The sequence below is a fragment of the Cydia splendana genome, chromosome 2, assembly GCF_910591565.1.
Source record: "Cydia splendana chromosome 2, ilCydSple1.2, whole genome shotgun sequence".
NCBI lineage: Eukaryota > Metazoa > Arthropoda > Insecta > Lepidoptera > Tortricidae > Cydia > Cydia splendana.
In genome coordinates this window covers 17,075,978-17,103,345 of record NC_085961.1, presented here as the reverse complement: position 1 = coordinate 17,103,345, position 27,368 = coordinate 17,075,978, and the positions used below count along the sequence as shown (strand labels likewise).

At 37.0% G+C, this 27,368-nt stretch overlaps 1 protein-coding gene and 1 long non-coding RNA gene across 2 annotated transcripts in view; one reads left to right on the top strand and one right to left on the bottom strand.

Moving 5' to 3' along the window:
* The window catches only part of LOC134805539 (uncharacterized), a 624,519-nt gene that overhangs the window by 475,027 nt on the left and 122,124 nt on the right, over positions 1-27,368 (top strand). The gene's annotated exons all lie outside the window — the stretch shown is intronic.
* Positions 1,614-20,069, bottom strand: LOC134800359 (collagen alpha-1(XI) chain-like). The gene is made up of 16 exons (XM_063772860.1): positions 19,965-20,069; positions 19,341-19,366; positions 16,826-16,859; positions 16,667-16,686; positions 15,763-15,804; positions 14,723-14,776; positions 13,772-13,825; positions 13,592-13,645; positions 13,060-13,104; positions 12,659-12,703; positions 12,299-12,352; positions 11,989-12,042; positions 11,638-11,682; positions 3,457-3,501; positions 2,640-2,781; positions 1,614-1,721 (listed from the first exon to the last, which is right to left on the bottom strand). Exons 1-16 carry the CDS (start codon positions 20,044-20,046, stop codon positions 1,675-1,677), a joined length of 843 nt encoding a protein of 280 aa, XP_063628930.1. The 5' UTR covers positions 20,047-20,069; the 3' UTR covers positions 1,614-1,674.

The following is a 27,368-nucleotide window of genomic DNA, read 5'->3' as shown; positions in this document are numbered from 1 at the left end:
TATATAAATTCTTCAGATTCGTAAATTAATCCGTACTTAGTTCCAATAATAGCCTGAGCAGGAAAATACAATTAGACAATAGACAAACTATACTGAAATTACTAAGCTCAGCTCGCTTTCCAATCTCCTCACTCAACAGTCATAAATATTTGACTCAATCAGAACGGAATCCAAACAGCTATTGTTACACCAAGTCTTATCTGACAGCTCCAGCCCTTCTGAGCGTGTTAAAATGGATAGCCAATAGTTTTATATCGATTTTACTTTGCCGATTGAATTCGTCTGAACTTTTTTCTTGGTGTGCATTCTATGATTTGCATTTAAAACTTGAATCTCATAATTCTGTAAATAAATGACCCATGAATACAGTATGTAAGCTTTGTTACTAAATATGAATGGAAATAGATTAAATATTTTAAGTTCCAAATCTGTAAAAAAAATAAATAACAAAGGGCTTGCGCTGACTAATAGGCCTATTCGGATTTCGAGATAATCACAAGATCTTGAGACGATTTAGAGATCAACTAGACTTACATTAGATATCGACTAGATGTGACTTGGATATCTAAGTCATAACTTGTCGAAATCGTTCAAGAGGACCTCCAGAATCGCGGAAACGTCAAATTTGACATATCTATCTTACAAATATCTTTAAATTATCCGTATCGTAACTTGTTGAAGTCTAGTAGAAATCTAATTCATTTTCCGAATCGAGCCGTATGTTTTCCTTTAAACATTTATTGAGATAATTCTAACGAACCCAAACTCAATGCAATTGCGTTGTTTTATCACAACTTTCTTAAGCCCCTTAAGTCTCCATCAACAAATGAGATCAGTTATATAGATACCATCTAGCGGTCGAAAAATAAATTAGTAATTTTAAATAAAGGAACATTTCAAGATAAGTAAATGCCTGTTCGAAAAAAACAATCATTACAGTGACGCTGGATGCGGGTCGCTTCCAACCGGCACGTATGGAGGTCCAAGGGGGAGGCCTATGTTCAGCAGCGGACGTCTTATGGCTGAGATGATGATGATGATGATGATGACAGTGATAATTAATCCTTTGGGCTTAAGGGGCTCCCCCACGCCAATGACCTTCGATCTGAATCCCTTAGTTTTGATGATTAACCCTAAATCACCCTTCTTCTTTATCTATGGTGCATCTAGCTTAATATAAACTTACATAATATGGAGCTAGTCTCAAAAGAAACGCACTGACATTAATGATAACGTTTCAATTAGGCTGCTAGATAAGTGGGACCATGTTGTTGCCAAGTCCCACATATCGAGGTGTAACCGTTTGCCAAATCGTTTACTACAATCGCAAATTGGTACTAACCTACACGGTACGCAATATCATGCTGCAAGGCGTCACATGGCATCAATGAGAAAAATTCCAATAAGGTGAAACGTTGGCTCTGTAGAATAAAATTTATTTTGGTCTGTTAACATAATGCGGTTTCTGATTTATTTTTAAATAAAATTGAAGGATTGATTTTATATCATTACGTAAAGGTACCTTATTGATAACATTCCTTTAATATTTGTATCACCGTTCATACATGATATTAGACCCAATAATCGTTCATAGAAAACCTTTAATTTCCATACTTGTAGTTTACATACTAATTTGCATTTAATATAAATGTAATAAAGATAGCTATAATTATTTTATGTATCGTCTTCATCGCCTTTTTCGTCTTCATCTCCTTCAATGCCTGGAAAAAATACATAGTCACGTGACAAAATTAAATGGTAAGGTACCTATAAAATTTCTATTACGATGAACGTCGAAATTTCCACCGGACACCGAATTTCTTATACATATTTCTAAAAGCCGAGCAATTCTTATTAATATCAATACATAATAACATATTATAAAACAAAGTCCCCCGCCGCGTCCCTCTGTATGTTCGCGATAAACTCAAAAACTGACCGGATTTTTATGCGGTTTTCACCTATAAATAGAGTGATTCTTGAGAAAGGTTATGTATAAGTGTGTATAACTTGTTAAGGTTTTATGTAACTCTAATATTTTTTTCTGTAACTTGGTGCTACATAGTTCTATTTAAGTGAATTATGATGGGTAATAAACTAATTTATTGTATAGTAAGTGTTATAAAAAAGCGCTGGTGGCCTAGCGGTAAGAGCGTGCGACTTGCAATCCGGAGGTCGTGGGTTCAAACCCCGGCTCGTACCAATGAGTTTTTCGGAACTTATGTACGAAATATCATTTGATATTTACTAGTCGCTTTTCGGTGAAGGAAAACATCGTGAGGAAACCGGACTAATCCCAATAAGGCCTAGTTTCCCCTCTGGGTTGGAAGGACAGATGGTAGTCGCTTTCGTAAAAACTAGTGCCTACGTCAAATCATGGGATTAGTTGTCAAGCGGACCCCAGGCTCCCATGAGCCGTGGCAAAATGCCGGGATAACGCGAGGAAGAAGAAGAAGAGAGTAAGTGTTATAAAATGAATAATTATAAAAGTAAAATTAACTACAATTAAGATAACTAACGCTAAAAAATTTTAAATACCTATCAAAATTTTGCGTATTATGATTGTTATAATTTTGGATATTTTTAAATGAAATAAATATTATTCCTATTCTTATTCTTATAGGTACAGAAAACTTTACCCGGGGATGGTCTAGGTGGACCAGGTGGGCCTTGTGGTCCTCGTGGTCCTTCTTTGCCGGATAGTCCGGGTGGGCCTGGTGGGCCGGGAGGGCCAGGTGGGCCAGGAGGGCACATACAGGGTTTGCACTCGCCAGGACTACCCTAAAAACCATATTAATACAAGGACAGTATGAATATACGGTTGACACGGTTATTAAATCAAATAATTTTTGTTTTGTCACACATTGACACAAATTTTGTTAGGGACCTATTAGAAGTAATGGGCGATATTTAATATAAAAAAATAGATTTATTTCAGAGTCTTTTGGCGTAATATTGATATAAAGTTCGAATTAGACCTTTGGACATCTTTTTCGTCCATTTTTGGAACACAAGTCTTAAGGATGACTCACGTTAGATCGGGCCGTGGCCGGGCCGGAGCTTCCGGAGCTTCTTATATTATGGAAAGCACCACGTGATCACCGATCAGAAGTCGTAGAAAAAGACATGTCGGACGCCTCGGCCCGGGCACGGCCCAGACTAGCGTGAGTCATCATTTTCTTAGCTGGGCACAATTTTGAGCTCTCCAATTATTTTTATACACTCAAGTACTCAAAGAGACGAAAAAAATATCAATCGGCCGACATTGTGGAAGGTTATTATATGAAAGGACATTAATAATGCAGGGTAACCTACACAATGACTGGTTTTTTAATGTACAGTCATTGGCATCACTTTTCGTAAAAAGTCACCACTACCTGAACATAATGTTAAGGAAGCTAATCGTTGAAAGGACCCAACATTAGTATAGTTTATCCTATTTTACTTGAAACTTACATCTGATCCCCTTTCGCCTCGGTCCCCTTTAGTTCCTGATACACCCTGTAATAGAATTGCAAACATAATTTACATAACGAATAAGGTGGTGGTACTGGTGCTCGATGACGCGGTCTCAGTACATGTCATCTTCAAACTTAAGTCATTGTCAATAGAGGTGACAGCAGTAGTTCAGTGAAATTAGCTAAAATTACGGCATAATTAATAGAAGACTTTTTTTAATTGGGATATGTACGTTGTAGACCGAAGTTATTTTTCATCAACCCTCCCCTCCCCTCCCCCCTCTGCGTCACCCCCCCACGCCCCCGCAAAGGGCCCGAAACGCGGTTTTTCTCAATTTTTAAGGAAACCGTTCAAGATACAGAAAAAGTGTGTAGGAACGAAATGATCCTTAATAAATTTGTTATTTATCTTATATACACACTTTAGTGTTATCACTTATAGTTTTTGTGCAATCCTTCACGGAAGATGCTATTTTTTTGCATTGTTAGTGTTTTCTTTTTCTTTTAATGGTTTTTCTCAGAAACACTTACGATATATCCAACTTTTTTTTTTGAATTATTCAATTAGTGTTATAGTATAATTAAAAACACGTTTTTTTTTCTAAATTCCTTAATTTGACAAGTCTGTGTTATTTTGAAAGTTATTTCATTTGGGCATTATTTGTACTGATACTTAAAGTCTTCAATTTGCGCAAATCTTTCGTGATAAATTGCACAAAAACTATTACTTTAAAACAATTTAAATCACTCTACGATATGTTTATTTATTTATTTTATTTATTTGGTTATTTATTATACAAGAACTACAAGAAGTTACAACTTTTTTGTTAAATACAATGCTCCACAAAACTACATTCTGTTTGACTGTGATTTATATCTGTTATTCTATGTCTATTCACACAAATATGAAATATCCTATTTTGTGTACTTTAAGCCCATCTAACAAATATTGTTTTGATAAACATTTATAATGAATATATTAAAAATATGGCAAAAACAACTACCGTGATTATAATTTAAACATTAAACTTGCCTGGGTATCGACCGAAATCATAACGTAGTGACACCAGTGACCAATCATTATCATCTTATTTTCACTCTTCTTCTATCTCTACGACTTTGTTGACGCAGCTCTGACCTCTACAATTTTTACACATGGTTGTGCAAGGCAAATCCGCTTTTACACAACCACATCGTCTGCCACAGCCTTTTTTGCAAGTACACGATATCAATTTTAATATGGAGGCTGGTGCTGGCGGCTTCGTATTCAATACGGGACATAGGCAGTAGTTATTTGTTTTCCAGCTCCATTCTTCCGGGGGTAAAGTATTGCTTCTCCAACTTTGCACCTGGTGGAAAGTTCGCCGAGAATGGTGGGCCGCGGAAGCTGACGTAGGTGGCAATTTGGACAAAATCACTGCGTTCCTTCCCTGCCCGACTAATTTGTTAAAACAAACAAATCTGTGTTGGCTCAAGTCCACTTCTTCGGGTCGGGCTTTATAAAGCGCAAGAATAAATTGCTCTCCAGCCTTTTCAATATCTTCAGTGGATGAACTTGTATTATTGTAAACGCCGGGTATGTAGTGCAAGTCTGTTCTGTTGTTAAATATTTGTATTGCCTGCAATTTGCCTTTTCCGTAGAAAGCGGAAGTAGTATCACAGCCACTCACAGCATGTAAAACAGGATTGAATCTTTAATATTTGACACCAAGTTCGAAGACTGTAAGTCTTGGGAGCTGTACATTCTTTTTTTGGTTTTCCCCTGAGCTTCTTTGATCATTGCTATGTTTTTGCCATTGGGGGTTAATGCAATAAGTAAGACAAGCAAGTCAATATCTTGTCCAACTACGGCGACCTGCTTATGTCGGTCAGTTTCATCAATGGCAGTTGTAATTGTCAGCAAGTCAGCGTCATCTTTAGCCAGTCTTGAACTTATGCCATTTTTGTCGAACTTCTCAATGAGCTGTGAAATAAATCTCGCTTTATTCTCGATGTTAGAGAGAAGTTTGGCCTGTGGTTCCACTAAAGCTGTGTCTTCCGTAAAAGCAAATTCACGTGTCTTGTGCTGCAAAAGCCGTCTTTGCCGTTCTACACTCTTTGTGCTGAGATGATTTTTTGCGTAACCGTCGAAAATCACAACTACCATTTGGCCATAATTTCTTTGAATGTAAGAGACATAAGCGTCGTATGCGTCCGAGAAAGTGCCTTCTTGTGGCCATACCACCCTATGGAGAAGGTAGCCACCGTCTACAACATAAAACCAATCAGCCGCTGTGCTACTGGTTTGTTCTGGGACTTTATTGAATAAGGCATACAGAGCTGATTTCTTTGACTTCCGCATCAGTGAATTTTCTTCACATAAGGACAATGGTACTGTCGATAGCTCGTACTCGAAACAAGCCCGCAGATTATCTGGAGAATGTACAGTACAAAGTATTCTTTGAAAAAGTTGGGTTGTATCGACTTGTACTGTATCATTTCCCACCTTTACAGTAGCGTTGGGCGAGGACAGGGACTTCACCAAGTTTGCACGTTTTAATTTTAGAGTTCCAAATTTATTGCCTTCGATGATAGTTCTTATTATTGATTCTTCGCCTATTGACTTGGCATCATGACAATTTATATTGTCTTCAGCAATCAGACCAGTGGACAAGGATATAAGATTGTCCGATTGGGAAAATGGTGAATATTTTTTTAACCAGTCTACGAACTTTTGTATCACGATTTCATCTTTTTTTATCCTCGCGTCTCTCAATTCTACGTGTTGACTGTTAGTCGTTGATCGTATTCCACACAATTCTTCAACTGCCTCGCATATATAGTGTGTTATTGGTAATCCTGAAATCCATTTGTTCAGAACACTTTCTGTAAAACCTCTTCCGTGTGTGATGCCACCAACACTCTTCATATTTCGCATTAGTGTTTGTTCTATGGTCATGTCAGTCCATACTCCACACCAATGTTTTTCTGATCTTCGGATGGTGAAAAATCCATTTTTAGTGAACTGAAATAACTCTTCACGTGTCATACGGTCTTCAAGGGACTCCATGTCTTGTAGGTATAATTGTGTCGATTTTGCATATGCAAAGTGTCCAGACGCATGAAAAATTGGCAGCATTGCTTTCACACATTGTACATGTTTTTCCCAGTCACCCATATGTTCGGCTTGTATAAAATGCAGTGCAATAGCTACAAGGTCGCAGTACTGTAACCACAGTTTTGATGTTTTACTCAGGTTCTGGAGAGTTTTGACTTGTTCTCTGAATTGTGATGTAAGCTTAGTTAGGATCTGATCTTCGGTCATCACGTCAAAAGTTGGTGTCTCCGTTATAAGCTTTTTGACATGTTCTTTGTCGAAGTTTTCAAATTCCATTTCGTCTATTATTATTTTTGAAATGGCACAAAAAGTTAACATATGTGCCCTTAAAGCTCGTGCATATGCGTGACCATTAAGCATGTGTGGAATAGAGCCAGTTGCATAAACAGTGGACCATAGTTCGCCAAGTCCACTGCCAGCCATAATGTAACCAATCGATCCAAGGAATGACATAAGCATGTGAAACCCTCCTAGCCTAACTATAACGTTGGTTAAAGTTTCGTTGTGCAAAGCAAGTATTTCTTTTGCTTTGATGTATAGAGGCTGGTCAAATGTTATAAAACATATTGTTTGGTTTGTTTTTTTTATTTCTTCGGCTGCGTAAGTCAGAACTGACAAGACTGTGGTATATTCAGTTGGTGGTTGTTTCACGAATGGAAGTGTTACAATCTGGGATTTTTCATATGGTTTGTTATTTGTTAGCTTTTCCATGAACCCTTGCCATGCGGGTAAATCAGGCACTTGTAGGTTATGCCCAAAAAGCCAAGCAAAGTCTTGATTGGATAGCTTAGATCCTTCTTCAATGTCACCTTGACGGTAGACTTGCTTCAAACTCATATCCTCGATACCTGGTCGATTAGGTCTTTGAAAGGTTTTTATGAGTATTTTTCGAGCAGAAGCCAGATCTGATGATGTCGGCAGTTTGTTTAATTTATTTATTTTCTGCGTTTTTACCGCCTTGCTTGCGCTTGGTAATACATGCAATTCCACCCATTGCGTGAAAAGTTCCTTTTCCTGTTAAAGATGCAACATTAAAATCTGCGTTATCGAACACAAACTGTACGAATGCTGAGTCTTCTAAGTTTGGATTCCATGATTTCACTGCTGAAGACTCAAACAAAACAACATCTTTGTAGCTGGAACAAAACCCCAACTTTGAAACTGCGTCTACAATATTTTTTGAGCCCACTTTTCGATACAGGTAAACTGCAAGGCCTAATTGAAGCGGGGATAAAGAAGATCGCGGTCTTGTTGCAGTTATTATTGAGTGTGCTATAGCCGTACACTTTTTTTCATATGATTTATTTGTTTTTCCTTCGCCAATCAAACCACATAAGAGAGCACTCAAAGTTTCGGGGATCATATTATCAAGCCCATCAAAAAAATTTGAGATGTCTGGGTAATCTGCAGTATTATACGCTAAGGTTCGAATGTCTTCACGGATTATCGCTGCTGCCGTTTTGACTATTCTCAGTCTTTCGTCTTTATCATTACTTTCTCGTTTATTGTGCCAGTTCAGTAATTTTAATCCAGAGCCACGATAACAAACAACTTTGCAGTTTGACACACTTCCTAAAACTACGTCATCTCCATATTTTTCAAATAATTTTCTCTCAAAAGTCCTCATCGACATAGTAGTTCCTTCAGGTAATTTTTCATCAACAATTTTTTTCAGCTCGTTTATATCAAATTGACACTCATCTGTTGACTCAAGAAATTGCCAGAGTACCTGTAAAGCGTCATTGAAATCATCATTCTCGGGACGTCCAGGTCCTCTGTTGACCTTCGTATTACTCAAAAACATGCTAAGACAGTCTTTGTGGTAACGCGCTTCTGCGGCCACTAAACATATAACATCTTGAATGCGAGATAAAACCTCGTTACCCCATTGATCATTTCTGTCTGTAGCCGTTTTAATCAATCTGTCTTTAGTCTCTAATGATGTTATTTGGTGAATTGATCTGCGGTTTGGTACGTTTTTCTTTATTTCAGATGTTATGTCACAATTTTCACCACATAAAAGACATTTAATTTTGAAATCAAAAACTGTATTCGATCGTAAATCCTTTTTTCTTAATGCTGGGGCATCCAATCCTTGCTGTGCTTGGTCGTGCTTTCGTATATTCCTTTCCCTAGTATATTCTCTCCTGCACTTTGTATGAATTGTTATATTATTGACACTTTGAAATATCCGGTGTTTGTTATCTTTCCTCTGCTTACTTGCCGTTACTAAAGTGAGTAAACCTTGGGATACGTTCACCGTTTCTCCTTCTAATAAAGGTTTGTCACAAATAATGCAATTGTTATTGACGCCATACTGACGAGTGTATATTACCCGGCACTTTGAACACCACTCGCGAACATTTTATTTGTGAACACTAAGGTTTTACACGAAAACTCATCAATTCCCGGTAATTAGCAAAAATTAGTTTTACATAAAGTATTTTTTTTAATATCCCGCCTTTTTCTAGTGTGTGAATGACTTTTAAACGACCTCTCAAACGGCACAGATAAAGGCCGTAACAGACGGGCGTACCGCACCGCGACCCTGGTCCGATCAGCATATCTTTTTCTCGCTCTCATTTTTAACTGCGTCCTTAAAGTAGACTGCAGACTGCATCAGCATTATTGCTGCAGTATTGCAGCGCCATATTACTGCATTGCTCCCGCAAATGTCTAGATTCAGGGTAGCAACGTCGATTTTCACTAGTAGTAATACAGTCGAAAGTTATGTCGAGCTGCACAATAGTCATATTATCGAGGATAGTATACTTATTGAAGTTTATGTTTTCTGCAGTAATGCAGTCGACTGCAGCAGTATTGCAGCACGACATTACTACCGACTGCACTACTGCCGCAAGTGTATATAACCCTTCCCACAGCCCGAATTTTGACAGTTGCGGTAGCAATGCAGTCGGCAGTAATGTCGTACTGCAATACTGCAGCACCATTTCTGGTGCAGTCAGAATTCAAACTTCACCTTAACAGACGTATGGCGGCTTAGAGAATATAACCAAACGGAGTAGTCATTAACAGGCGTTCCCCTCTGTCGAAAATAAGCGGCCAATGGTCAACGACATGTCAACCATATGTATGGACTGACGTTTATCTGACATGGCTATGTTTACGTTACGTTAAAACGGCAGACTATTTTGTACCGAAAATTATAGACATGGCGTCTCCGTTGGTTATATTTTCTAAGTATGGCGGACCACCTTCCACATGATTGACCGGACCGGACCAAACTCGTCTGTGACAAAATTGGCATAGGTACATGAAAAAAAAAACAATAACACCTTCTTGGTGCTGCCAACATAAAAATCAAATATTTGATATTTGACAAAAATACATTGCTAACAACTTTAACAAAATGTTGTGTTTAAAGAAACTTAACGCTTCACTACCAACCTACAAATAAATCAGTTAAATTTAGGAAAGTGTAACAAGCTCTTTATAGACTATAGAACCATAGACACGTGTAGAAATTTTTAAGTGTTCACGTTACCTATTCTTTCAAAGATGCTGTCTCTACGTAAAGGCCCCTGTACATATTGGGCCCGCGTGGGCCAGTCTGGGGGACTCATTTATGCGTTAGAGGGAGCAAGTGATATTGCTATCTCGTTCTACCGCATGGCTGCGTCCCTTGGACTGGCCTGCGTTGGCCCAATATGTACAGGGGCCTTAAAACACTGACTATTTTTATCTCTTTCGCTCTATAATAACGATGTTCGCTGGGATTAAAATGTTTGAAGACGATGTATTTTCAAAATGGCATAGCGTCGTCAACTGAAGGAGTATAACAATAAATAATACTTTTTTTGAAAGGCCGTATTAATCTTATACTTGTATTAAACAAATTTTGACAATATCGTAAGTATTTTTTTGAGAAAAGTTATCTTAAAAACTAAAAAAACGTTAAATGCTAAAAAAAAAAAATCTATGGTGACATATTGCACAAAAACTATAAGTGATAACACGAAAGTGTGTATATAAGATAAATAGCAAATTTATTAACGATCACTTCGTTCCTACACACTTTTTCTGTATCTTGAACGGTTTCCTTAAAACTTGAGAAAAACCGCGTTTCGGGCCCTTTGCGGGGGTGTGGGGTAGTGACGCAGAGGGGGGAGGGTTGGGGAGGGTTGATGAAAAATAACTTCGGTCCATAACGTACATATCCCAATTGAAAAAAGTCTTCTATTAATTATGCCAAGTTTTCCATATATTTGTTTCCAGAAGCAACGTACTACAGGGTGTCATCTATTGGGCATTAGCATGTCGAGCACTAGTACCACTACCTTACCAATAACTAGTTATTTTCAGCAACTTACAAATGAGTTGGTAGGTAATATTATAGTCAATTTTTTTTAAACGGGTTACAAACTTATTTTAGTAGTAGTAGTAGTAGTAAACTCTTTATTGTACAAAAAGACATATTAAAAATAACATACAATTAGTAAGAAGTACAAAGGCGAACTTATCCCTTTGAGGGATCTCTTCCAGTTAACCTTTGAGTAGATGAGAGGAGAAAGTGAAAAGAGGGTGACAAATGCAGCAAAATGTACAACAAGGTACCAGAAAGATAAAGGATATAAATACATACAAAATTTATAGGATAAACATACATATATTACACAAAAAGGAATGGGGAAAATACACTAAAAATTGGAAAGAATTAGAACGATATAAAGCAACTATACAATAGAAATATAGACAAATTAATCAGTCAGATCATCAGATAACCATAGTTTCTTTAACCTCTCCTTGAACGACGCAACCGATTGTGCCTGCCTGAGCGAAACAGGCAGCTCATTCCACAGCTTCACTGGACGCACTGCGAAGGACTTGTTGTATCCTCGAGATTTTAGTCGAAGGATTAGTCGACACTTCGATCCGTTAAGAATATCCTCAACAGAATAAGTGTAGGTAGCGTTTTAAACTTATAAAAAGTAAAACTAGGTATCAACAATTATAATTTAACCAGTAAATATATCTAAGGAGTCTTTAAAGTAATTATTTGTAGGTATTTATGTTGTTATAAACACAAATGGCAGGTAAATTAAAACAACACTGAAAACTCACTTGTACACCCTTCTCTCCTCTTTCGCCTTTTATTCCCCGTGTTCCCTGTAAAATACAAAGAATAATAATTACCTATTAAAATGTTATGCAATGTTTGTACCTATAGGACAAAGGTTTAAGCTATTCAGCATTATGTATAGCAAACACTCTTACAACATTTAATAACAAATAAGTAGGTACATAATTCATATGAAAAAAAAAGCCAAATATAATAAATAATAAGCTACTATTTCTTATCCAAAACTTAAAGGTTTAAAACTAAGTTTAATTTGAAAACTTACATAGGTTTAAAACTAAGTTTAATTTGAAAACTTACATAGGTTTAAAACTAAGTTTAATTTGAAAACTTACATTTTCACCTTTAAGTCCTTGTACACCCGGTTCACCTCTTTTTCCTGGTAGGCCCTGTAAAATTAAATCATTAATAATGATTAATATGTTCATTCAATAATATTTTTCATCTTCTTAGGTACTACACTACTTATATTATATGGCTTTCCATCAGAGAAGCGTCATTATGCATATGGAGCACAAGGATCATTTAGGCATGGAATGCCACATATACCTAAATAAAAAAAAAAGTGAAATGGATAAACTATTACGGTAGTATTCTTCTTTTAGACATTTTCGATATATGTAACTGATATTTTAGAAAACTTACATCTTCGCCCGAATCTCCTTTTTGGCCTGGTTCCCCGGGGTTTCCAATGTGACCCTGACAAATTATGAATGTTTTTAACAAATTATTTTTTTAATCATAATGGATAAAGTGAAATATTATAAGATGATTAAATTAATAAATATATTTGGTTCAAACTCTTAGGCCAGGCGTGCCTCACTCCGCGATTACATCGCGACGCTACAAGTACGTGCGGCCCACACCAATTTTGGTGTCTAGCAGTTGCCCCGCACCGCTACGGAACGGACGCCTGCTCGCGCTTGCGCTTCTGTACCTAGTACTAATGTTTATTCTGTGCTTAGGTATACATATATTTGGATTAACAATATTATAATATCTTACTTCAGACCCTTTTCCTCCCTTATCTCCTTTTATGCCTGGAGGGCCCTGTAAAACACAAATGAATAGATGCAGAATTAATTATTTTGCAGCTACATTCTCAGTATATTTAAAACATCAATTTCTGCGATAATATTAAAATGTTTATAAAATTGTGATAACAATGTAACAAATATAATTATACATATTATCATGATATATTACGGTAATTTGTGTTATTTTAAGAATAAAAGATTGAGTTTATCTGTTTCTAGGTTGTTTTTAAATAGAATTGTCCGAATATTATGAATAAATTACTCCTAAGTACCTTTCAGACACCTTCAAAATATGACTATATAATGTAATAGGCTTATAATTAAATAATACATTAAAAATACAGGTAAACACTTGAATGTACAACTTACCAGTAAACCTGGATCACCCCTCTCCCCTTTTAATCCTGGTAAACCCTGTGAGAATTAGACAAAACATAGGTAAGTAAAGTTCTAATTAATTAATTTAAACTATTAAAAATAACCTACGACGTTTCGAGCGAAACATTGCACTGGTGGTCCCCGATAAAGACTGGCTAAAGGAGTCGCCAACATCTACTTATATACAAGCTGTGGGAGTTTGAAATGTCCACAATTGGTAAAATATATTTTTTAACAAGTCATTAACTATTTTGAGACGTTTTAAAAAAATTCTAATGTTTAGTGTTTAAATATTTACCTTTTCAAATTAAAATAAACATAAGCTCATTAGTATTTAAACATTGAAAAAAAAAATGAGTAAGTATTTACAATATTTATAAAAGTTAGTCAAAAGTCTTTTTCTTTTACATATTAGTAACTATGTAAATATATGCTTAGCTTTCAAACTGGCCTTGTTTTGTATATTAAATATAAAGTAAGCTTTTATGAAGAAGATTACGATAAAAGAAAATTAGTAACTCACATCATAGCCTCTGTCGCCTCTTTCCCCCTCTTCTCCTCTGTCTCCCTTTTGACCCTGTTATCGAAATAAAGTACCGAAAATATTATGACTACTTTTTGTGCAACTGGATACCCTACGATTTGAAAGTAGTAGGTACACATTCATAAATGTTCACATAATACTTAACAATTGAAGTCATACCATGTCTCCTTTGACACCATCATTTCCCGGTTTCCCTGGTTGTCCTTGAATGCCCTGTTATTAAAATTAGTAAGCTAGTAAGAGTGATATGTACATTTAAAATTTACAAAATCACATATTGATAGACTTTGGCTTCCTAATAATTTTAAATTTCAATTTAAAAAAGAATGGGTATAATATGTATAGCATTAGGTCCTTGAAGGAATAGGTACCCCGACTATAATTATATTATTAATGATGTTTTTGAACTTACCGGAAATCCAAATTCTCCTTTATCCCCCTTTATTCCTGGTGGGCCCTAGTAAATTGATGCACATTGTTAAAAAAAATATCCTCTAACTCTTAATATTTGATACAGGTAAAGAGTAATTTTGTTATGTCTGGCCATACTCTGAGGGCTGAATATGTGGCTCATACTGCACAACTTTTAACTGATACATTTCGGCGAAACATAATAATACTTATATTAGGTCAATGTTCTCTATGGAACAGCAGATTTTTTTAAGTTAAGTAGTAGAATTTGTTCAGAAAAACCTACATATTCACTCCTCAGCGTATCTATGGTTAGACTTAACAAAATCATCCTGTACTTTACAAAAAAAACTAACCTGTACACCTGTCTCTCCTACGTCTCCTTTGATTCCGGGTAGACCCTAAAATAATTAAGTAGGTAAACCATAATTAAGACCTCCATTCAAAATTAAATATAGGCGTATTCTAATTTAAATTAGGTATAGGATATGAATTCGATCCTCAACTAATATAGGTATACCTACCAAATTACTGTATAGAATAATAATTTAATCCGACAAGAAATTGTAGAAAAATGTTGAGGGCGCCACTTCCTACGTAACTGTCACATTTTTGACGTAAAATGCTTAAAAACATGGCAACAATTTAGTATGGAATCTTTTTAGATCCATTTTATTTTATGTCGCACTATATGCTTACAGTTTTGCCTTCTACGCCATTATTTCCCTTTTCCCCCTTTTGTCCTGGTTTGCCCTGAAACAATTTGGATTTGTACTACTTTGTTGATAAAATTACTCATTCTTAATAGTATGTACAGTCAACGGTAAAAATATGGGTGTAGACAACTTACTCAAAAATATGTCCCATAGTTCTTAATTCACTGACATAAGAGTTATGGGACATATTTTTGAGATGATTTGTACACCCATATTTTTACCGTTGACTGTACTAGGTAAAAAGTACTTACACCTAAATAAATCTAAATGATTATACTTAGCATGTTTGAATGTTTAGAAAAGAACTTATTTTTGCTGTATTTAAAAACTAGCATGGTAAGTAGTAAACTTACGAGTAGGTAGGTAAGGTAGAAGTACTAGTGCTCGACGCTGCACTAGTATTCGACATGGGCACTTTATGTCAAAGTAATATAGGTTAACCTTTTGGACGCCAATGACCGATATATCCGCACTGCAGGTTCAGCACCAAAAACCGATTAATCGGTCACAGACCACAGAGCAACATTAGACCTACTTGCATATGCATAAAGTTCAATTTCGGTTTTGACACTTCGGTGACGTGACGTCCGCGTGACAGCTATTGTTTTTGACATGGCGTCGAAAAGGTTAAATTTGAACGGTGAAGATTTTTCTGTATTCAAATTGAATCCTTGTCACTTTGACATAAAGTGCCCATGTCAAATACTAGTGCAACGTCGAGCACTAGTACTTCTACCTTATTAAGGTGTCGTATAAAGGTAAAGAAGAAACGCTTTCCACATAGATTATCGTACATTGATCCGCGTGTTGTTATCTCTATTGCACGCGCATAAAATTATATTGCTTTCAACCTCGCACAGTGACATTGACAACCGGCATCATGAGCAGGACAGCAATATAATTATGCGCGTGCAATTGAGATAGCAACAAACGGGTCATTGTACTAAAATCTATGTGGAAAGTGTCTCTTCTTCAGGTGCAAGCTGTGACAGTAAAAAAGTTTGTAAACATCCGCAAACTTACCATTACATCGTGTACTGTGTGACTTTTACTTGAGTTTGGAACCTGTAAAAAGAAGTTTAAGTATACTTGTCGCGTTGAATGATGATATGATCCCAACGACAGTTTATTTTTATATGAAGTAGTTGTCATGTAAAATGTTTATATAATTTTTTCCGAAATAATCCACATGACATTGTGTACGGTGACTACGGTGAGTTTCAAAGCGGTGGTGGCCGAGTGGATCTGACGTCCGACTTTCAATCCGGAGGTCGTGGGTTCAAATCCTGGCTCGTACCAATGAGTTTTTCGGAACTTATGTACGGAATATGATTTGATATTTACCACTAGCTTTTTGGTGAAAGAAAACATCGTGAGGAAACCTGCATACAACCGCGAATAAATTCAAAGGTGTATGCGAAGTCCCCAACCCGCATTGGGCCAGCGTGGGGACTATAGCCTAAACCCTCTCGTGCTTGAGAGGAGGCCTGTGCCCAGCAGTGGGACGTATTATAATGCACATGAATTTATTTAGAAATGTAACCTTTTAGTAATAAAACTTAGGTTCAAATTAAGTCCAAGCAAAAGACCTTTAAAGAAACTGTCATAGGCGAATTATTAAGAATGTACCAAGTATCATATAAAAATAGTTCAAAGACGTTGTCCCGCGTGTTCATCTATGCTTGAGATAGGATAAGGTTTATTATATAGAAAATACATAAAATCTCGAAGGAAACACTAGATCACTTACTTTCTCAATAACTTCATCATGATTTATTATAGTAGACCCAAACCAAACGGACGACTGGGATCATATCTCTATCTCTCTCACCCTACCTTCAAACATGCGAGCGTGAATGAGAAGTTTTACGACCCCGGGCATCTGTTGGTTTGGGTCTACTATAGTAAATTAAAAAAAAAGACTTACCGATTTTAATGTGCATTGCCCTGTGAAAATTTCAAAATTTTATTAAAATTGTATTTTTGAAAGAAAGAAAGAAAGAAGATGTATTTATTGTTACAACAGCGAATACAGAACACACAATATTCAATTTTCATATCATGTTAAATAATTAAAGATACATACTTATTTTTGCTTCGCATTGTCCACCTTGTACCACCTAAAATCAAAATTATATTTTACTAGGTACTAACAATTTAAATACATTTAAGAAGCGGAAAGACGTGCGACTTTAAAACCGAAGGTCGCAGGTTCAAACTTTGGCCAGTACGTCCAGTGTCAATTAGTTTCTTGGCTCGAATCAGTGTTGGGCATTCAAGAATAAAATCATTATTTGAATAAGAATTTGTAGGAATAAAATCATCTCGATTTTATTCCCGTCAAAAATATTCAAATAATTTTGGTCGGGAATAATTCGTATGAGAAAAAATTGAATGACAATAACATATTATTCTTAATCAAATAAATATAATCATGATTTTTATTCGAAATAATATTCCACGAATAAAAATGTGGTCTGGGTACCGTATAGGTACTAATTACGTATAATAGTTAGGTAGATGTAATAGTAGTTAGTCTCTTGTCTAATTGATACCCATTTTATGGAATAAAATCTTACAAATTGACTGTCGCATAGTTTCAGTAACCGTATTATTTTTAATTTACTAACCAAATCATTAGGTTCAATTTAGCTCGTCTAGGGGCCTAGCCAAGATGCCAATCGCTTGCGCTCCGACAACGAAGCGCTTTCTGTCTCTTACTCTTACATATTAGTGCGATAGAGAGACAGAGATAGCGTTTCGTTGTAGTAGCGCAAACGTTTGGCATGTTGCCTACGCTTCCAAGGTGCCTAGCCAAGATGCCAATTTTTATTTTATTTTAATAACCAAATCATTAGGTAAATTTAGCTGTTCTGGGGGCCTAGCCAACATGCCAATCGCTTGCGCTCCAACAACGAAGCTCTTTCTGTCTCTATCACTCTTACATATTAGTGCGATAGAGAGACAGATAGCCTTTCGTTGTCGTAGCACAAACGATTGGCATGTTGGCTACGCACCCAAGGTGCCTAGCCAAAATGACAATTTTTCTTTGTAATTTAATAACCAAATCATTAGGTAAATTTAGCTGTTCTGGGGGCCTAGCCAACATGCCAATCGCTTGCGCTAAAACAGCGAAGCGCTTTCTGTCTCTATCACTCTTACATATTAGTTCGATACAGAGGCAGAGATAGCGTTTCGTTGTCGTAGCGCAAACGATTGGCATGTTGGCTACGCACCCAAAGTGCCTAGCCAAGATGACAATTTTTGTTTTTAATTTAATAACCAAATCTTTGGGTACAATTTAGCAGTTCTGGGGGCCTAGCCAACATGCCAATCGCTTGCGCTCCAACAACGATGCGCTTTCTGCCTCTATCACTCTTACTTATTAGTGCGATAGAGAGACAGATACCGTTTCGTTGTAGTAGCGCAAACGATTGGCATGTTGGCTAGGCCCCCAGAACAGCTACATTGTACATAATGATTTGGTTATTAAATTAAAAACAAAAATTGTCATCTTGGCTAGGCACCTTGGATGCGTAGCCAACATGCCAATCGTTTGCGCTACGACAATAAAACGCTCTCTCTGACTCTCTATCGCACTAATATGTAAGAGTGATAGAGACAGAAAGCCCTTCGTTGTTAGAGCGCAAGCTATCATATTGGCTAGGCCCCTAGAACAGCTAGATTGTACCCAAAGATTTGGTTATTGAATTAAAAACAAAAATTGGCATCTTGGCAAGGCACATGGAAGCGTAGCCAACATGCCAAACGTTTGCGCTACGAGAAAGAAACGCTATCTCTGTCTCTCTCTCGCACTAATATGTAAGAGTGATAGAGACAGAAAGTGCTTCGTTGTCGGAGCACAAGCGATTGGCATCTTGGCTAGGCCCCCAGAACAGCTAAATTTACCTAATGATTTGGCTATTAAATTAAAAAGAAAAATTGTCATTTTGGCTAGGCACCTTGGGTGCGTAGCCAACACGCCAATCGTTTGTGCTACGACAACGAAAGGCTATCTGTCTCTCTATCGCACTAATATGTAAGAGTGATAGAGAGAGACTATACGCAACTCTACGGAGCGTTAACGTTTGGCATATTGGCTAAGCACCCTGATCGGATGATAGAACTAGATAGTATATAGCGGAACTCTTCAATGTGTACTGTACCTAAACTAAAGTGACAAATATCAATTTAATCCGACTTTTAAATAGAAGGCTGAAAATCAACTTACAAAATATGTATAACCGATTGTACTACAAAAATTAACTTAATTCTAAATAACATTTTAATTGAATAAAACCTTATTTAGAATAGTCTCACTTCTAGAATAAATATTCTGTTTTCTTTCCGCATTTAAAATAAAAGTCACATGATTTATTCACCTTAATTTTATTATAAAATAACTAGTGCAAGAATTATTCTAATTCAAATCGATTTTAATAAGAATAAAATTTCTATTTTTATTCTTATTCTTATTCAAGTTAATTTTTGCCCAACTCTGGCTCGAATGTACGAAATACCGTGTAATTTTCATCAATCCCTTCATCACTTTCATCAGTCCTAAGAGTATAAAAAACATACATTTATTTATTTATACGTACCTCATCTTTTCTTAAAGTTGAAGCAACTGAAAAAGAGAAGAGCTTCTTCAATACTTAATGGATACTTGGGTTTATTATTATCTAGTAGGTCATTAACCTTTTTTGAATAGGTCTAAATCTGTAAGTAGCAACTTTCTATGTTTCTCATATCATAGTGTTATATGTTTTAATGTTCTATACTCTTCTATGCTCGTGTCAAGTCATGTCTCCTCTGTCTCGTCGTTTCTGTTTTGATTTTTTGTTCAAATGACCATTTAGTTACACACTTATGAAACTTATCATAACTACTAGAAAAAAGAATTAAGTAGGTATGTATAAACAAAACTGTTTGATGTAATTGATTAACAAACATGCAAAAATAATACTTATTTAAGTATATTTAAAAATAAAATAAATAAGCCTTTTATTCAAGTCCAATTTCGTTACATTTCATTCAATTACATTACAATAAAAAATAAGTCAGCATTTATTTTAGGTAAGTATAATGTCATTTTGAATTAGTTATTGTTAAGTCATTTTTTACATATTACAAATATACAAAGTATTATATGTGGTGGACAAGAACCCCTCATCGGGTGAAGAATTAAGTATATTTAACTAAGATTAAGTTATATAACTACTTACCTTCACATTTTGTAAAATTTAAAAAACACACTAAAGCTATAAAATAAATAATAGCTCTACCGGACTTAATAACTAACCACATTGTTGCTAATTTTAAACTGAGCACGAATATAGGGTAAAATAAAATAACGTACATTTGAATCACTTTTTCCTTGTAGCAAACTTATCATTTGCCTTTATTAATTTGTGGTGTTGTGAACATAATAATAAAACTATTATGATGTAATATTTTTAACAGAGTGGAAGTTATAAAGCAAAATAGTTAGGTGCGTTAGGTTTATATGTAGGTATTATGTCCTTCGGGAGAACTAATTAAAATGTTTTACGAAAAATCAGCGTCATCTGTGGACGACAGTACAAAATGTCTGCAACCTAAGTTATCCAAACGCTCCAAAAAGGTTTTGGTGAAAAGCGCCATCTTGTGGAAAATCATGAAATAACGTTATAAGTCGGAAATTGAGGGTAACTTAGTGGGTAAATACAGCTTTAGCTAGTACATTATCCGTTCATAAGGTGGCGGTATTTGCTGCATAAGCATTCCTAATAATATATTGCACAAAGCTAACAATAAACTTGGTAGGTATGTTTAATTTAATTGATCAACCAAAAAAATTAGGTTCGTGAAATTAATGAAGTTGATTTAAATATCATTGTCTGTAATTTATTTGATAGAGCGAAATACTGGAGTAAAAAACTATATTTAAAAACTTCAAACTTAAGCGAAACCGTAAGCTGCAGCACACTGACTAGCTAGATAATTAATACTTATGCAGTTTCTACTGAATCCACCGAACGATTCAGCTTAACTTAAAAAAAAAATTATAGTACCTACCTACATGATCGCCCATGTTGAACAATGGCAAAAAATGCATACATTATTATCGCTCCAGGATATTGCAATAAAATATACAAATATTCTGCTAAAAGCTTCACAAAAATTGCGTGTTCTTATATAAGTACTTATTTAAGAAAGCATAAGAGTTTTACGTGCCATTTTCTCAGCGAGACCCTTGAAGACGATATAGCAAAGATAAAATCCTTCGCTTAAGATTGTGAAAGGATTTACATAAGAAATTTGCAACGGTCCATTTGACTCGAGCCCTGTTAGTGACAGCACTTAGATATTATTGTAATGGCGAGAAAACACTTACTGAGGGTAAAACGGTGAAAATAAAACAATAACGATTATTAAAAAGGACTTTTTAGACCACGACAATGTGTGAGTTTAGAAACAGGTCAAGAAAACAGTTTCAGTTGGTTGGTTGGTTGGTTGGTTGGCAAGACGTTCTAAAATAAAATAAAACCTAAACTACTCATGTATTAATCGTAATGATGACAAGGCATGATTGTAAATTGCCTTATGTTATGATTGTATATCTTCTAAGTTTTAGGTATTAGAAACGCTATCAAATAGTTAGTTAGAGTAGTAGTGTAGTTAAAAAAAATAACTTAGATTTAATGTTAATAACTATAGATATTGATTGCTAACACACTTTTCATATGGCAGCAGTGTGCAAAGGGGGAAAGCCTTGATCACTTATTCCACCCGTCGCAGTTTGGTGCTAATTGTGGCAGGCTCTCAAAAAGAGTCCAAGTTATCACGCCATCGGCAACGAGGTCTGCATGCTCCTCGGTTTGGCTCGTGGGGCTCCCACTGCGTGGTTGTCTTGCCCCACAAATCATCCGGCACGAAATTATAAATCGGTATTTTTTTATGTCACGAGTAATATTTTGTTTGTGTGGAATAAAATTACCTAAAGCCTGACCAGTAAAATATGATCATTGTCAAGAAGGCACTGTTATTCTCATGTAAAGGGTGATAGTTCATTATTATATAGTATAAAAAAAAATAGTTTCAGTGAAATTCCACAACATGGCGTGATCGTTCCTGGTCAGGCTTTACCTACGCATAATGATACAACACCAGGAATGACAAACCAAAAGAAGAATAGTTATTTGTACAACAAGAGATCAAAGTTTGATATTTCTTCGAGTGCTTATTTTGAGTCCCGTGCAAGCGAAAGATTCTATAATAGTTTCTAATTTAGAATCTTGAGCCCTTGAGCGTAGTAAGGGACTCAAAAGCGCACGAGATGTAAATAACTTTGATCTGGTGTAGTACACAAAATTTTCACCGGAGTAGTGAGAACATACCTATTAGACAACTTGAAACATGTAATCCTTCTTCGTCACTTAATACCTGTATATGCACTCATGTTTTCTTAAGATATACTAACAATTAAGTTTAATTACCGCAATCGAACACCAAAACAAAACGTAATAATAAATTTCAGCAAAATAATATGGAAATAACGAACATCAACTGACACTCCAATCAACAACTTTTTTTTGAAAAAATAAAAACTGTAAGATACGGTCCGAATTGTGGATACGTATTATTTGTCAACTATAGTATTTGATAGTAGTAGGTCTTAAAAGTAGAATAATTAATTTTGCGTGATAATCTGTGTATTTTTTGAGTTCATTATTTTAATTGTACAATAAAATACCTAAAATATAGTGTTTTTATCAGTTTTCATCAAATCTTAATATTTATTTTTATTAGGTAATTAATTATTAAGAATTCATACTCGTACGTGGTTTGGAACGATGCGTTCTGACGTTTTTCGGGGGTCTATTATAAACCGTCAATATACCGTTGAATATCGTTTGAACTTTTTTTTGTGTGTTTCTTTTTGCTAACAGTGTGAAAGGGACAGAGATAATAGAACCCAAGTATTTCGAACTTGTATTAGACCCCGCATGTTGAAATGACATTTGACTGTAAAGGTCACTTGAATGTCATTTTGTCTCACTCAGTTAGCAAAATCGCATTTTGCTCACTGTTTTTAAGAAGCAAAGTACCCTTGTTCGAGCTGCTGAGGTGAAAAATAATTTCTTGCACTATTTTATCAACCCATTTGGGATAATTTCGTAAAATTAGGTTTTAATGTAATTTGGCTGGCAAAAGCCAAAAGTTTGCTAATCATCTCTATGCAATACCATTTGGAAATGCGTGGCAAAAAGCTATTATAATTATGATAGCATCATCATTTATATCACGTAACGTTGTTTTTAATGTTCCATCACAAAAGGCTGCTTTTTTAATTCTTAAAACTTGTTGTTCATATTTTCTATATGTTTCCATATCTTTTATAATTTTTGTGAGAATTTACTGTCCCCACTTTAGTTCAATCAAATGCGGGTTAAGAAATTTCATTTCATTTCATAGAAGTTCGTTCCTCATATTTTCCTTGTTTGTGTACATTACAGCTTTTAGCTCTGAAACTAGTAGAACTCCCATTCCAATTCCAATTACCTATTAAGAAGTTCCGCTAAAATTACAAGTTATAATGCGAGGCCTGGGGCATACCCCAAGCCTATTTTGAATTATTTTGTATTAAAGTCCCTATAATAATTACTTAGCTGTGATTTGAAATCACATTTTGACATTGGAAATGTCTTTTCGTTCGCTCCAGTATACGGTCCGATTTCACGAAAAAGTGCGATCCCCTTATATCTCGGAAAGTTGTGAAGATATGATATTAAAAAATAGGCTCAAAAGACGCATAATCACGAGAGCTGTATGGTGCAAAAATAATAATTCGAGAAAGTCAAAAACAAAAAAAGTTATGGTCGAAATAGTGAAAATAAAATTCAATTTTTTCCGAATTTTTGATTTTGGTGCTCGATAATTTGGAAACGAAGAATGACATCAAAAATTTGAGAAAAACGGCTCTGGACAATTTAGTCAGCTACAATTTGAGCCTAAAACAAAGACGATCGGGTTAAGGGTTTGCCCTGTAGCCTAACCTTAAAATAGTCAAAAAGTCAGAACGACATTTTTCACAGGACATTTTTTTATGTTTCATGTTTCGCAGAGTTCGTTATCGGTGTTTGTTGTGAATTATCGGGATTATGACGGCAGAATAACACTTGCACTGCGTGGGCTTTCAAAATCGCTGCAGATTTTTCTTGGAGAGGAGAGGGAGAGGGAGAGGGAGAGGGAGAGGGAGAGGGAGAGGGAGAGGGAGAGGGAGAGGGAGAGGGAGAGGGAGAGGGAGAGGGAGAGGGAGAGGGAGAGGGAGAGGGAGAGGGAGAGGGAGAGGGAGAGGGAGAGGGAGAGGGAGAGGGAGAGGGAGAGGGAGAGGGAGAGGGAGAGGGAGAGGGAGAGGGAGAGGGAGAGGGAGAGGGAGAGGGAGAGGGAGAGGGAGAGGGAGAGGGAGAGGGAGAGGGAGAGGGAGAGGGAGAGGGAGAGGGAGAGGGAGAGGGAGAGGGAGAGGGAGAGGGAGAGGGAGAGGGAGAGGGAGAGGGAGAGGGAGAGGGAGAGGGAGAGGGAGAGGGAGAGGGAGAGGGAGAGGGAGAGGGAGAGGGAGAGGGAGAGGGAGAGGGAGAGGGAGAGGGAGAGGGAGAGGGAGAGGGAGAGGGAGAGGGAGAGGGAGAGGGAGAGGGAGAGGGAGAGGGAGAGGGAGAGGGAGAGGGAGAGGGAGAGGGAGAGGGAGAGGGAGAGGGAGAGGGAGAGGGAGAGGGAGAGGGAGAGGGAGAGGGAGAGGGAGAGGGAGAGGGAGAGGGAGAGGGAGAGGGAGAGGGAGAGGGAGAGGGAGAGGGAGAGGGAGAGGGAGAGGGAGAGGGAGAGGGAGAGGGAGAGGGAGAGGGAGAGGGAGAGGGAGAGGGAGAGGGAGAGGGAGAGGGAGAGGGAGAGGGAGAGGGAGAGGGAGAGGGAGAGGGAGAGGGAGAGGGAGAGGGAGAGGGAGAGGGAGAGGGAGAGGGAGAGGGAGAGGGAGAGGGAGAGGGAGAGGGAGAGGGAGAGGGAGAGGGAGAGGGAGAGGGAGAGGGAGAGGGAGAGGGAGAGGGAGAGGGAGAGGGAGAGGGAGAGGGAGAGGGAGAGGGAGAGGGAGAGGGAGAGGGAGAGGGAGAGGGAGAGGGAGAGGGAGAGGGAGAGGGAGAGGGAGAGGGAGAGGGAGAAATAAAAACGTATACACGTAAACATAAAAAAGAAAAAGTGCCACGAAATGGTCTCACCTCAGCATGTTGCTGGCGGCTGCTAGCAGATAGCTGATGCTGAACCCTGGCAGCACCTAGTGGAGCTCGGGTTTAATGCAACATAAACACACGCTGTTTTGGTCATCGGACTCGTCTCGATGAGCACTTAGGAGAGTAGTACCCAAGATAGAAGTGATGCTGAACCCTGGCTGTACCTAAAGGAACTCAGGTTTGTTGCAACATAGGCACACGCTGTTTTGGTCATCCGACTCGTCTTGATGAGCACTTAGGAGAGTAGTACCCAAGATAGAGCTGATGCTGAACCCTGGTTGTACCTAGCGGAACTCAGGTTTGGTGCAACATAGGCACACGCTGTTTTGGACACCCGATTCGTCATGATGAGCTTTACCCAAGATAGCTGAACCCTGGTAGTACCTATTGGAACTCAGGTTTGGTGCAACATAGACAAACGCTGTTATGGTCATCTCTCATCGCGTCAAACTGCTGTCAAGAAAATTGCAGCAAATGGGCCGCTGCCGATCACCACTTCTCGAGTTGACTACGGATTTGCCGTGTAATAATTTTCTTGTACTTTGAACATTAATATATCCTGCTTATTAATCGAAAAATGAAATATGTACCTATACTTATGCGCCACGGCGACAATTATTCAAACTTGGATACGCGTGTGGAAATTTTGCAATTTGTTTGTTCACATGCGTTATGTCCAGGATACTTGTGTTAGTCTAAGAATAAAATAATTATCATTCAACGTTGTAGTTTTATTTTGTAACTTTTTCCTTATCCAGACTTTCTCGTCGCTCACCGACAATATTTTTTCGAATTCCGTAGATTCATTTCCAATGTGCTCGATAGTCGTGTGAGGCACGAAATCTGTGAATTTTTTTTCTAACGATATCGGTTACTTGTGGTACCAACGTGCTAACAAAGGTTTATGGTAATCTAATGCAACCTTTACCGTTTTCTTTCTTTGATAGAGTGAAGTCGTTTTGGTACATTTAGAAAATATTTATTCTGTTTGATCACACGCAAAGCGGCACGTGGAGTTGAATATATTTTCTGTATTGTTTGTATTTAGAATTAGTAAAACCATACACTTATGGGTACACTCAGTGATTGTCTGTGTGATACACAGGCGATCGTTTTTAGGGTTCCGTACCCAAAGGGTAAAACAGGACCCTATTACTAAGACTCCGCTGTCCGTCCGTCCGTCCGTCTGTCACCAGGCTGTATCTCACGAACCGTGATAGCTAGACAGTTGAAATTTTCACAGATGATGTATTTCTGTTGCCGCTATAACAATAAATACTAAAAACAGAATAAAATAAAGATTTAAGTGGGGCTCCCATACAACAAACGTGATTTTTGACCGAAGTTAAGCAACGTCGGGCGGGGTCAGCACTTGGATGGGTGACCGTTTTTATAGATAATGGTACGGAACCCTTCGTGTGCGAGTCCGACTCGCACTTGGCCAATTTTTAGATACTGATTCTACTTATTGAATTTTTACACATTTTTATCAAGACCAAATGCCATGAAAACATTCGTGAATACGGAAACATGATTATAATCATCTTCATATATTACTACTGTAATAAGTTAGACGTGATAAACAGTTTTTTTTAATTATACTGATAACTTTTAGAACAAATAAACCCGGCACCATTTACTCATAATGTTGGTCATATTGGTTGACCCCGTGATAGGTTATCCTTATCAGCAGCAAATTTTATAAACCTCAATTGTAAATTTATTCTTGATGCCTGTTATTCTCAGCAAACTAATGTTTTTCCACTTTCAACGCTCTGCGGGAAACGAAACTGTCACATCCACGCGTTTTAGAACCACTTTCAGTAACTTGGATCGAACTGTTAGACGCTACTAAGGTCTCTGTTCAGTTTACAAAAGTGTATAAAGATTGCGATTGATTTTTATTCAGATTAGCTTAGAACCAGCACAAGTGGCGTAGGTACTCGAAGAGAGGCCTATGCTCAGAGATGTTCACTTGGAACTTAAAATGATGAGTACGAAAATAACTTTTAGGTACATCAATCATAGTCTCCGTCAAAGAAAAGCCGAGGCAATGGAGTGAAGCGTGTTTTCTATAGGCTTGCTTAAAATTAATTAAAAAGGAAATAATTTGCTTTCTTGAAAGTCATAGTACTGAATAAGGAAAACAAAATCTTATTCATAATAAGTAAAATCAATATTTCGACATAATGTCACGTCGTCGACCAACTATTAATGTTTATTTTAATAAGCTGTGATTTATTGAACACGTGCCTACTTATTAAAAAAAATGCAATTTGTGTAATGTTTACTTATTTCTTCTGTTGATGCTTCCTTACACTCGTTTAGGTATCTACGTTTTATTACGTATCTATCCTAGAATATATCTTA

What these genes read in the sequence shown, in the direction of transcription:
- LOC134800359 (XM_063772860.1), bottom strand. Translation starts at nt 20,046, where the DNA reads ATGTGGTTAGTTATTAAGTCCGGTAGAGCTATTATTTATTTTATAGCT. An exon ending in AAATTTTACAAAATGTGAAG is followed by an intron (nt 19,367 to 19,964) that starts GTAAGTAGTTAT and finishes TCTCTTTTTCAG; the next exon opens with TTGCTTCAACTTTAAGAAAA. An exon ending in GAGGCGAAAGGGGATCAGAT is followed by an intron (nt 2,782 to 3,456) that starts GTAAGTTTCAAG and finishes TATGGTTTTTAG; the next exon opens with GGTAGTCCTGGCGAGTGCAA.